Raw genomic sequence first — 13262 nt, 5'->3', positions numbered from 1 at the left:
AAGCTGATGAAATGTAAACATGGCTCCACAACTTCTCTAGTTTAGAATGTAATCTCAGGAGGAGTTTGGGATGTGGAAAGAATCAGTGCAGGACCAGAAGACATGCTGTTGGAACTGAAATTTACCCAGAATGGATCTGAAGAGCATTTGAGAGTTTATCCTGGGAGAAATTGGAATTAAAAGAGAATGTCAGGATTTCTCTCAAGCAGAAACTTCAGATCATTTTCTCAGATGGTTTCTCCACATCCTGTACTGGTAACATTTCCAGGTAGGGCTGAGAAAGTCCCTTCTCTGCCAGAAACACTGGAGAGCTGTGGCAGTCAGAGTAGGCAATTCTTGGTTAAATAGTGGCGCATTTAATATTGCAAATCCCCACCTGCAATCTGAAATGGAAGTCCAGGAACAGGTTTATCACCCCAGTTGCTCTTTGGTGAGAACTCGGTCAGAGTCCATGGCAGAGGTTCAGATTTTCAACCCAGCCCTCTCCATGTATGCATATGTTGAACAGCTCTGTGGTTAAGATCTTGGCATTGAGGCAAAAAAATAGTAAAACTAATTAAAGATCATGCTAATTGTTGCAAGAAGGCTGCTGAAATCAGGAGAGGCAGCTGGAGGAAAATGTTTGACATCTGTTGGAAACTGATAGAAGGCTGGGAGAGAGATGCAAGGATCTTGGCAGAGAATGCAATGCCCTCAGACAGCAAATGCAGGCAGTCTGTGGCTACAGGGCCACGAGGGGAATGTGCAGATGCAGGACATTATTCACAAAGTCCTGCTGAATCAGAGCAAAGGTCCATTTTGTCCAGCCTCATGGTTCTTACAGTGGCTAACCAGCTACTTCCAGTAGGGATGTGCACGGAACCGGTTCGGAAGCCATTTATGGGCCTCCGAACCAGTTCTACCGGTTCGAAGGTGGCAGGGGTCTTGCTTTAAGAGCGGGGCAGGGTGCACTTATCCCTCTCACTGCTTTCTCCCCACCAGCATCAGTTTTTTAAAAAGCCCGTTGGGGCGGCAGCGTACCTTCCTGCCTCCTAGTTGCCCTCGTCTTCCAGATATCACCAGAAGCCGCCAGTGCATCGGCGACTTCCAGTCATATCCGGAAGATGGGGGCAATGGGGCAGCAGGGGGGTATGCTGCCTCCCCAATGGTTTTTTAAAAAAAATTGACGCTGATGGGGGAAAAGCGGTGGGAGGGGCGTGCACCCTCCCCCCGCTCTTAAAGGGAGACCCCTGCCGCCTTCAAACCGCCCCGCTATGGTTCCGTGCTCATCTCTAACTTCCAGGAAGCTCACAAGCAGGGCATGAAGGCAGGAGGCCTGCCCTGCTGTTGTTTCCCTGCTCTGGGATAGATGGACCAAGAGTCTGACTGTGAAGCCGCTTCTTTGAGTAAGGCCACAGCAGTGCAATTCTGGTGGATGCTGTGGGCAGCATGTAAAATGGGAGTGCACTTTCTCAAAGCTCTTTGCAGAATGTGGGGATGAAGTGAGAGCACGCTCAGGATACCGGACCCATTGCTAGTCTCCCAATCCCTGCCCTGAGTTGTGGCACAGAGTCTGATTCTGATGAGGTGGGACCAGGTACCAGTATACATAAAAGAAGATCAAAGGTACAAAATACAGGACATATTACTTAATCAATATTGATATTGTAATCTAGAAACCTCAATCAGCAGAAGATATGCTCAGTGATTATCCAAAATACAATATTATTATTCACCATCTTTAATAACTGGCTTTAACAGAGTCTCTTCATGATTTGAACATGTGGCCATACACTCTGGTTAACTTGTAGGTCCTTTTTTTTTTTTTTTTTTTTTAGGATATGCCAGAAAAGTGATTTTCACCAAACATTTTCTGATTCAAAAGTCTTCATCAGTGGCTTCCTTTTACCAGCTTGTTGTTAATACAAAGTGTTGTAAACAAGATCCATTTCCCTCCCAAGAACCAATATTCTTATCTGGGGGCTTATTGCTGCCACTTCTCAAGTGGAATCTGTAACTGCTGAAAAGTGAATGGCCTATGAGTCAAAACATGTTTGGCAAAATTCAGTTTTCTGGCATATCCTACAACAATAGAGGATCCACAAGTTAACCAGAGTGTATTGCCACTTGTTTAAATCATGAAGATACACTATTAAAGCCAGTGATTATACATTGTGAATAATATTGTATTTTGTATAATCATTGAGCATATCTTCTGCTGATTGAAGTTTCTATATAGTAATTAATAAATATATTGTATGGTTTTTTATATTGTATTTTTGATCTTCCTTTATATATACAGTCTTTGTTAAAATCAGGTACACACCTTGTCATCTGTTTGGGAGCAGATGCCAGGTCAGAATCTGAAGAAAATCCAGAATGGGTATCTTTTTACAGGATGAAAGTTTCAGGAATATTATAGAGCACTCTGTGATCCTTCCAGGGCTTGCATACTCTGTCCCTTCACCAAAAGGGTTAAAGGATCTTGTCCTCTATGGATGGAGATAGAGGGTAGTGACTAAGCTTTTTACACTTCCTGGACCCAATTTTAATATGTAATATTTCGCTGTCACTGAGACCAAACTGGGATTGGTTTGGGGTTTTTTTAGGATCTGTAATTCTGGATTGCAACCACCAGATGGCACCTTTGGCCAAGTTGCCTGAGTGGACTTTTGCGAGGGGAGAGGAGCATCTATGAAATTATTAGGGCAATTACAAATTTATGGGAGAAGCAAACCTTGCAGAGGTGAACAGAGTCCGAAGATGCAAAGTAAATCACCTGCCATAATTGGTTTGGACGTTAACAAGCAGTGGCTTAAATTATTCATTGGAATGCAAAAAATAAAATAAAAACCACACACACAAGAATAGGTAAATCATTTAATAACCCTTACAGGGAGGGATTTTTTAAATCTTCTCCAGATAAAGGGTCTTATGGTGTCTGAAGGGGGCTTGTTCCATTGGAGTCCAACATGTCTGCCACCCAGAAAAAAATGTCTGTTAAAACCATTTCCCCCTCATCCCACCGAAAGCCATTTGATGCCCAAGCTTGGCATTTGGGGGAAAGGTAGGGCCAATCAGAAGAACCAGGCATGTAGGGCCAATGAAGGGAACTGGTGCTCAGGGTGATAATAAGTAAGCCCCTCACCCATATGTGAATGGTGTCTGGCCACTACTGTTTGCCTATTTATTTCAAACAGTTGTTTTATCCGGCTTTTTGATCAGGGATAATCAACATACAAGTTGCAATCAAATAATTTGGAAAGACAGTCTTCACCTGGGTCCCCAGGGCCTGGACGGTCTTTCCAACTTATTTGTCTGGGAACCCCCTTGAGTCCCATAATGGAAGAAAGGTAGGATTTAAATGTAACAAATATATTCAATAAATAAATGGCACATCCGGACAACCAGAGGAGAGGGCAGCTCAAAAGAACCAAGTAGAGCAGAAAAGACATCAACATCTCGTTTGGGCAGGCAGGCTGCTTTTGACTGCTCTGCAAACAGCAACCAAAGATGGAGCTAAGCAGATTCCTACATTATTTCAAAGTTCGGGAGCCTCTACAGAAAGTCCCTACCTGCCCTCCTTTTGCAGCAGGGGTGTGACCTTTAAAAATGGACTATAGGGTCGCCAGGAGTCGACACCGATTCGATGGCACAACTTTACCTTTTATAGGGTGGCATATGGGTTGCTATAGAGGACAGGGGTCAGGTATCTCCCTCTGCCCCTTGAGTGCTGCTATTTGACTGCTGCCTCTTCCTCCTCCTTTGGCTTCAGCTTGCCCCCCCCACTTTAAAATGCTTTCAAAAGGCCAGCAGGGAGGAGACAGCCCTTCAGGAGCCAGTTCCACACCATTGGGGCTGTTGCAGAGAAGGCTCTGCTTCTGGGCGAGACTAATCTGGCCTTCCCAAAAGCAGAAATGGTCTCATCAGAAGATCTTAGATGCTGTGGGAGGGGAGCTCATATGGGTAAGCATGCATCTGAGCATATGCAGAGAGCTTTCCTATCACTGCTTTCCTATTGCTTAGTAATTGCAACCAGCAGCCAGTAACTGAAAGAAGGCCTCCCATGTCAGAGGTTAGAGACACACAAAGCTCAGCAGGGGAATTGTTTGTTTATGGTGTTTATATTGCACTTTTGAATCATAACCATTCTCATCCTGGAAACTCTGCCCCAAATGTTGCAAAACTGCTAAGTATGAAAAGACAAAACCAGTTTCTTGCTCCTTCCAATTTATTATTATGTATTATTAAGAATTATACACACACACATACTGCCTTTCAACAACAAAGAGGGTCTCAAAGCCATTTACTTCGCGAAAGAAATGAGAAAATGGTTCCTGGTCCCAAAGGGGCACATCATGGAATCAGAAGCATCAGCTAGACACACCAGCAACGGCCACTGGAGGGAGGCTCTGCTAAGCGAAGGCCAGCCGCTCGCTCCCTGCTAGAAACAGAAGAGACACACACCATTTAAAAAGGTGCCTCTTTGCCCGGTTGCAGGAGTCATATTAATATAAACAATTTACCACACTTTTCTTAAAATGTAACTCACAGCGTCTTAAACGACAACATGAAGCAACCAAATAACTAAAACAAACCCAAAGTTATCACAAGAATATAAACACAAATAATGACACGCAGCAATCCAATCGCCTCTGTCCTTTATGTCTGGAACTGCCTCTCAGCCTGGATTTGCCCTCTCACACGCCTTCCCGTTCCTCGAAGCCCTCCTCAAAACCCACCCTTCCCATTAAGCTTTGGGGCCAGCCCCTTGGTCCCCATCGGCTAATAATTCAGTATGTATATAATGGAAATAATTGCACATGCTTTTCTCCTTTCCTCTGCCTCCATCTCTTTCCCCTTCCCCCGTTATCTCTCTGCCGCGTAAAGTGTTGAACTGTAAGCCCCCCGGGGCAGGGACCTGCCCTCTTCTTCTTCTTCTCCTTTGCCAGGCACATAGATGACGCTATCGTAAATAACAACAGCGGGAGGCCAGAGCGCAGGCTATTGACTGCCCGTTCTCCTTGCTGGGACGCAGAAAAGCGTTGGGACTTGAGGAGGACATTTCCTACCTGAGAGAGGCTGCTATGTGGTTTAGGAGAAAACGGCACCCACTTAAAACAAAAATGGTATCCAAATCGCGCTTGGGTCTCCGGGGAGCAGGAAGGGGCAGCTCCTGCGCCCCAGAACTGCTTCAGGGGCCTCTTGGCCCTGCCAAACTGGCAAGAAGCTCTGCCACGCCTCACAACTCCTCATTTCTAACGAAATATTTCCGCTAAAGCCGGCCATGCTCCCGCTCCCCTCGCCTACAAACCCTTTCCCGTAAATAACACTTCCCTTCTCCGATTCCCATCGATCAACACTCGATACGTTCGGGGTGTGCTGTGCTTGCTGCTAGGGGAGAATCCCAAAGTCAAGCGCAAAAAGCAGCGCCTCCCGCCGCGACCCTCCTCTAGAGGCAACGGGACCGCCATGCCTAGGATCGGGGCTGCGAATGCCACGTGCACTTGCTTGGGAATAATAAACTCCACTGAGAACAAGGGCGCCGACTTCCGAGTTCAGGGTTCTAAGGCTTACTTACGAGTCACCTCCGCTGAGCTCAACGGAACAGCTTCCTTGGGAGTAAGTTCCACTAAACTCTCAGTGGGGACTCGCGTCTCATGCCTAGGATCGGGCCGCGGCGCTGCCACCAATGCTAGAGCACACAGGCTTCCTAAACTCTCTTGGAGTCGGAGTGCACCCAAGCAACTCCCGGGGCAATCCGAAACACGCTTACTCGGAAGCAAGTCCCATTGAAAACCATGGAGTTTACTCTCCAGTAACGCGGCTTCTTCTCTTGCGCACTGGCACCTCGCCCTGGGGACCACCCGCTTGCTCCCCACCCCCGCGGTCCTTAATTTATGGATCAGTGTTTTATTGTGTTGCCTGGTTTATGGGCAGCAAAAAAGCGCGGGGGGGGGAGCGGAGGGGAGCTGCGCGCGCGGCGGGGGGGCCGATTGTTAGAGGGCATTGATTATTATTGAAGCCTCATCGAGGTGGAGGAAGAAGAGCAGGAGGGGGGGCGAACCCGGAGGAGAAAGAAGAAGCGGGGCTCGGAGGTACAGGGGGGCGCCCGACGCCAACCCAAGCGGGCTTGTGCGTCCAGCCACTGAGGACGAAAGCAGGGGGAGAAAGAAAGGGGGGTGCCCGAACTCCGGGCTCTTTTCTCTCTCTCTTCAATATCCCCCAAGATGGCCGCCGATGCGGGATCGATGGTTCAATATTGGAAGCAATTGGATCTCCGGCGGCTCCAGGTTCGTGGCCGAGAGGCGCGCGGCGCGTCAGAGCGCAGCGCGGCGCTTCTTTTGGAGAGGTTGGCTGCGCGCCGCGCGGGGCCTTTGGGGCGCACGAGGAGGAGGAAGGAGGAGGAGGAAGAGAGGCGCGCAGGGAAGGCAGGCGAGAGGGAGGAGGGGAGGCTGAGCTGGGCTTGGCTTCCCCTCCGCTCCATTGATAGGTATTAGAAATTGATTCCTCGCCGCTGCTCTTTGTTCGGTTCACTCATTGATCACGCAGCAGCAGCGGCCAGAAGCAGCGCTAGAGAGGAGGCGGCGGCGGCGGCGGCGCGCGCCCCAGCCGCCAGAGCGCAGCCGGATTGCCGGGCTGGATGGACGCGCCGCCGGTCAGCCCTTGGCTGGAGCCACCTCCGCCTCCTCCTCTGCCGGAACCGGAGCGGACTCTCCCCACTGCAATTTCCCCCGGATCTGCTGCTGCCGCCGCCGCTCCCGCTTCCTCCTCCGCCCCCTGGCACCTCGCCTCCCCGGCCGGCTCGCAACTTCTCCGGGCTGCAAAGGTGACGAGCGCGGACTTCTTCCCGCATCTCCCTCCCCGCTCCCCACAATCACCTTCCCCCCCCCTTGAGCTCTGGGAAGGGGAGGGGGCGCTTTGACACGGAGCTGGTGCTCTCCATAACTAGGACGGCTCCTGATGCGCCCCAGCGGCTGGGAGAGATGGGCGGAGGGGGGGACGCGCTCATGGGGACGGTCTCCTCCTCCGGGCTACAGCCTCCTGCCCCTTCCCTTAAAGTTTGCTTCCTCCCCTGGAACTGGGGCTTTAGCCACCTGGATCTTCCCAAAGTGCCCAGCCGGTAAACTAAAAATAATGGCTTCAACTTTCCAAAGGCTCCTTCCTCTCTGCTCCTTAATTGTTTTTTATGACGGAGGAGGGCATTATTACTACCCAATAATAATTCTTACTTTTAAAGCGATTTTGGCTGGCCTTTGGTGTCTGACCAACGGTTCCAAGTACTTGGATTTCTCTGTGTATTTTGGGGTGTGTGTGTTAATATTTCAAAGTGAGATGGAAAGGGATAAGGGAGATGAAACAACTGCTCGGATTAGTCCCTTAAACGGCGTTTTCTTCCCGTTCGGAATATTTGTGTATCTGCCTTGTCTCTTTTCGGGTGGGTTGGAATGTCAGTTCTCCAGGTATGCACTAGGCCTAGATGCAAATCTTGTGCTTATAGGTGGTTTGGCACACCTAATGAAGTCTCCCTCTCCCTCGCTCTCCTGCCATTCTGATGCAATGCTTAAAGAGCCATCCAGTTGCCTCTTGAAAAAGATTGTTTTGCTGTACAGAAATGTATAGCATAGATGCAGGTGAATCTGCTTGAATTCAGTAGCTCTCCCCCCCCCCCCCGTTTTGCATTGCTTGTGTGTGTGTTTCTAGGGCAGTTGATGGAGCTCTTTAAAAGCTTGCTGGTCATATTTGCTGGACAGGTGCATACGTCAGAGAGGGGAGTGTGTGTGTATATATATAAAGATTTGGCTTCTGAGTTTTTTTGGGGGGGGGCATGGAGATGTTACTGCTAGTTAATGGCTAAGGGAATGTATCAAAGACACCATGAAATTTGTATGGTGGAGATAACTCCTACTATACCACTGCAGTGACAAGAGACTAAGGCTGTCGTCCTATGCTGAGTTGAGAGTTGGTCCCACTTATATCTGTGTGGTGCTTACTCTTGAGTAAATGCACATAGGATCAGCCTGTGTATAAAGCTTCCTTCCCCCTTCTTGTATTCTGTTTTGAAATGGCTTGTACTGATACATGGGTGTCCTGTGTCCTTAGGGGGAGAAGGGGCAGTACCCTCCCCCCTCAGATTAATGGCTGGATTAATGAGGAGCCATGGGTGTACACTTTTGTATTTATGTACTTTGCCTCCACCCTGGCTGGAAAAATTCCTTCGGACATCCATGCATCCTTGTTTGTTAGGGGAAGGCGTTTGTAAGTGTCTTCCCTGCTAATGCTTGCAAACCGGACCTAGGCACTCCGAGGGCACCCGTTCTTTATTTATGATTGATGCTCTGTAACATGAAGGATGACAAGAGCATGGCAGGTGGAGAGGGGCAACAGCGAGAGGAGAATCGGATTTGTTCCAAGCTGTCTCGGAAGCCCTGCTGCACAAGGCCTGTTGTTCAGGGCCTGAGAACTTCAGCAGCGGGTGGAAGCAGAGGTTCTTTGGGCCTGATGCTCTTTCACAAAAGTCTCTTGGCCCAAGTAGGCATATTGTGGTTGCTGTGGGAAATGCATAGAGCATGGGCATCACGCATGCATGTATGTACCTCTGGGAATTGGGGTTCCAGGCGAGTGCATGTGAATGTTTAAAGGTGCATGAAATCCATGAGAGGAAGCGGCACCACGCCACCATCTGGACACAGGAAGCCACTTTTGACCCGAGTCAGAGCATTGGTCCATCAAATTCAGTGTGGTCTGTGCTGATTGGCAGCGGCTCTCCCAGGTTTTGGACAGGGGCCTTTCACTGGTGCCAGGATTGAATTGGAGACCTTCTGCATGCAAAGCAAGTGCTCTGCTCTTGGACTATGGATTCTCCCTAGTAACATAGCAAGCTGCCTTCTACTGAGTCAGAGCATTGGTCCATCAAGCTTAAGAAAATCAACCCTGGCAGTAGTTCTCCAGGGTTTTGGTCTGGGTCCCCCCCCCTCCCACATCCTACCTAGAGATGTGTGGGATTGAACCTGGGACCTTCTGCATAGGTCACTCTTGCTATAGGAAGCAGGGGGCGGGGAGGGGGGAGCTTAGTAGAGCATCCGCCCTGCATGTGGAGAGACTTAGGTTCACTCCTTAGTAACCCCCCACCCCCGTAGGGCTGGGAAAGACCCTGGAGGGCCATTGCCAGTCAGTGTAGAAAAGGCTTAGTTCTCGGAGTGGAAGGGAGTTCATTTATTTATTTATTTATTTAAAAATTATTTTGCATTTTATATCCTGCTCTTCCTCCAAGGAGCCCAGAGCAGCATGCTACATGTTTAAGTTTCTCCTCACAACAACCCTGTGAGTAGGTTAGGCTGAGAGAGAAGTGACTAGCCCAGAGTCACTCAGCAAGTCTCATGGCTGAATGGGGATTTGAACTCGGGTCTCCCTGGTCCTAGTCCAGCACTTTAACCACTATACCATACTGGCTGAGGCAGTGTGCCTGCACTTCAGCCCTTACTCCATTCATAATGTGGCCCTGGTTTAGATCAGTTGGTGGCCAAAGGCATTAAGAGAATTTTAATTATTCACAAAAGTTGTCGCTGTTTGGGTGAGGTGCATGACTGGATTGATGCTTCTGAACTGAAACCACTGCTCACAGCTAATACAAAAGAGAAGAGTGCTCCAGTTATAGGGGTATTAAGCAGGCTTAACGTGCAGCATGCTTGAGAAGCGAGCAGACAAATTTAGGTGCATTTTCCTGATGCTTCAACAACATATCGGCAGTTTGAGAATTTAATACTGTTCAGCTTTTAAGGAGATTATTCGATCCAGCTGCACCCCCCCCCCCAGGCCTAAATGTATTGGAGGTGCTGGAGATTGTTTAGCTTTGGCTGACCATCGGTTGTTGGCGTTTGGGGGTTTGATGAGAGGGGATTATACCTTTTCCTGAGCACTTGTGATACGATCCAGCACGTTCCTTGGCATGTCGTGCTACGGAGGCAACTGTGCACATCTTCAAAGTTTTTATGCTTGGCAGTTGGTTGGACAGTTTAGCAACAGCCTGAGAAGTTTCCACCGGGGGGGTTGGCAAGCCAGTCTTGGGTTAGAGTCATTGTGCTCTGTTGGTGATGAGCGAACAGCTTAAATTTGCCAGCATTTGACTGATCAGGAAGATGTGTTGGGTGCTCACCTGTAAAGATGGCGGTGCATTTTCTGATTTGTATTCAGAGAAAACCCTTCCCTAAGGGTATGTGTGAAAAGGCTGGCTTTGTGTGAGTGCAGGGGTGAGTCCGACTTGTACCTGAATGTGATGGAGATTGCTTGTGTGTTGTCTGCTTCATCCTACCAGGATCCATTTGGGGTTCTGCGGCTGACAAATGAACACACGGAGCTACCTTATGCCAAGTCGGACCATTGGTCCGTCTTGCTAGCAGAAATCTCACATACACCTGCTCCTTGTAGCTGGCAATGCCAGGGATGGGACCTTGGACCTCTTGTGCGCAAAGCAGGTGGTTTGCCACTGTGCTATGGCTCCTTTCCACAATTACATTTACATGATGCCCTGTTTAATTTTGTTTGGTTGACCTTTGAGACTGTCCAAGTGCCAGCAGAAAGGCCCCAGTGGTTGAGGCAATGGTTGGTACTTGGAAACAGAGGAGCTGGGCCTGGATGAGATTTGGGGCTCAGACAGGAGGCCAACCCTACCAGTTCTCAGGTGTGGAAGGTGTGGTCTGGCAGGCCATCTAGCTTCTGCATTATGGAAAGCTAGTCTGCGTCCTGTGTGCATTCTACAGATTTGTGTAATGTCCTCTTAATCACTCTGCCAATCACTCTGTTTCCAAGGGCATCTCCAGAGTGGGGTATGCACCCCTTCAGACAAGTAATTTGCCCCCACACCTCCCCTCCCCATTTCTCGTTCAGAAATCTAATATGTGGGACACAGCTCACCCACTCACAAATGCACTTTGCCTCTTCTGTGGCCTCCTCTTTCTTCTTGTGCCGTCACTGACTGTTTCGCATGGTCATTTTGGTTTTGCTATGTTCTGCCACTACTGATTATCTAATTCAGGCATTCCTTTCTGGCTTCTGAGATCTCTGTAGGCATGACTTGCATATTTCAAGCATGCCTCCACAAGGACTAGAAGCTTGCTTTGTGCGTTAAGTAAAAGCGGAGTTCTGATCCTGGCCTGTAATTTTTCAGTGTTTCCACAGGATCACCACATACCTGCAGCCATAACCTGTGTAGGCATGTATGGGCTCATTTCAAGTATCATGCTGAACCATGGTTTAATTCTAATTCTACTTGGTGGTTGTGAACCTTGTGCCCTCCCTCTTTCTTTATCCATGTGAGGGGAGGAAATGTTCTGTTTCTGTTATACCTTGGCTTGTGGAGAAACTCTGGTTAGAACAAACCAGGATTGCTGAATTTGGCCATCATGGCAAATCCTGGCTTGCTGTAAACAGAGAACAGAAGTGGAAAACTTCCGCCCCTCTTAAATGATCCGGAGGCTTGTGAATATTGCATGGAATTGGGATTAAACTGTGGTTCCATTGGCATCTGAACCAAGCCAGTCCCATTCTGCCAGTCTGACTTACTGCTGTTTGAGGAACTAATGGGCTGTTCTTCGGAAAATGTTCTTATTTGTACACAGTCCAGACTTGCAATGGCGGTGTTTGGACAACCTTGACAAATGGATGGGCACATGTAATACATGCTGATAACACGATAGTCCCATAGTGCTTTGATCACAGCGACGGTCATTTGTACAGCAGGCGCTCTTGGAAATGAGGGCAGATAAAAATTCTCTCTGAGATTATGCTGGGCGTATTTCATTAGGTGATGGCCTAATAGTGTAACATTCCTAATGTCTTATTTCTTGTACTGCTTTTTAATAATTGCACAACCAGATTTATGCGTGTTTGGATTTCCATTTCCTTTGGGGTTTTTCATTTGTTCTGTGTTATCAGCTGTGTGCCCAGTGTGTGTTCTGGTCTTCTTAATGATGGGGAAGAACCAGGACCAAAAAAACCTGTGAGCTTCCTGGGGGTGTGTTTTGCTGTTCTGAGCAGCAAGCTGATGATTTTGGGAATAATAGCCATGAAGAGAAATATATCTATATTGGCTGAATTGCAGAGCTTGGTTAATGTTTTACAATGGATTCTGTGAATGAACACTTTAAACTAAATGAAATCTCCATGTACAAAGGCAGTATACCCCCTGATTACCAGATGCTGGGAGGCAGCAATGGGGGGCCATCATGACTTGCTTGTGGGCTTTTCCACAGGCTGGCTGCTGTTGGAAACAGAATGGTAGACCAGAGTTGACAGACGTCAGACTTGCAGGATCTGCTCTGCTTTGATTAGAACCCCATGTTCCACAGAGCAGAGCCAGGTGCAAATTAGATGTTTGGGAAATGGACATAGAATGAAGGAATGGGGTCAAGCGTTCCCTCTAACAGGGATTCCCAGATGTTGTTGACTACAACTCCCATAATCCACAAGCAAAAGCCATGGCAGCTGGGGATTCTGGGAATTGTAGTCAACAACAGCTGGGAATCCCTGTTAGAGGGAATGCTGAATGGGGTGCCTCTGAGCACATGCTCAGGAATTAGTACCAGAATGGAGCTCTCAGTCCTTCGGCACTAAAATCCACTCCTCATTTTCCTAAACTAAAATAAAACCGCTTAGTTGTTGCTACTATGGGGAATCAGAAACCCTTGCCAGTCTATTGTGGATATCCCAGCGATCTACCAGTAGATCCTGATCTGCCTGACCCAGGACTAGATAGACAATTGGTCTAATCCAGCAGGGCAGAAACAATCCTTGGCTAGTACTGTATATTTTGTGTGGCAACTGGTGGCTAAATAATGTCCTCTAGTCAAGCGGTCTTCCACATGTACCTATTTTTAATGTTTGTTAGGTATGATAGTTGTATTTTTCCATTATTGATGTTAATTTATTCAGTGCTGTAGAATGCAATTAAAAGTGTACAGTACAGCAATACCAGATGGAGGGAAAGTGGTTCCTGTATTTTGATGGACCTTTGATTTGATCCAGCAGCACAGCTTTTATATACTTGGGATTTGTCAGTCACAAGCAGGGCATGAAGATGCCCGGCTCCCCCTTTTGTTTTTCCATGGATTTCAGAGGTAGACTGCTTTGGAATAGGGAAGTTCCTTTCTTGGCTGTCATGGTTGATACCTGCATATCGTCCTAGTCACTACAAATATATTTAATCCATTATAACTAACATCAGAAGAGCCGTGCTGAATCACACCAAAAGTCCTTCCAGTCCGGCTTCCCACAGCAGCTAACCT

The 13262-nt window shown here is 48.1% G+C and overlaps 1 protein-coding gene across 19 annotated transcripts in view; it reads left to right on the top strand.

The window, feature by feature from the left end:
- The window catches only part of CUX2 (cut like homeobox 2), a 215537-nt gene that overhangs the window by 21151 nt on the left and 181124 nt on the right, over positions 1-13262 (top strand). For 7 of the 19 annotated variants that reach the window (XM_053280267.1, XM_053280269.1, XM_053280268.1 and 4 more), the window contains exon 1: positions 6372-6808. The exons of 5 other annotated variants lie outside the window; for them this stretch is intronic. In XM_053280267.1, the coding sequence (XP_053136242.1) occupies positions 6623-6808 (186 nt within the window). In that variant the 5' untranslated portion in view covers positions 6372-6622. Of the gene's footprint in view, positions 1-6025; positions 6273-6371; positions 6809-7087; positions 7103-13262 lie in introns of those variants that run through there. 7 more of the 19 variants (XM_053280256.1, XM_053280257.1, XM_053280275.1 and 4 more) reach the window with 6 other exon arrangements.

The sequence above is a fragment of the Hemicordylus capensis genome, chromosome 15 (genome assembly GCF_027244095.1).
Source record: "Hemicordylus capensis ecotype Gifberg chromosome 15, rHemCap1.1.pri, whole genome shotgun sequence".
NCBI lineage: Eukaryota > Metazoa > Chordata > Lepidosauria > Squamata > Cordylidae > Hemicordylus > Hemicordylus capensis.
The sequence above is the reverse complement of the archived record's forward strand: the minus strand, read 5'-3'. Positions and strand labels throughout refer to the sequence as shown.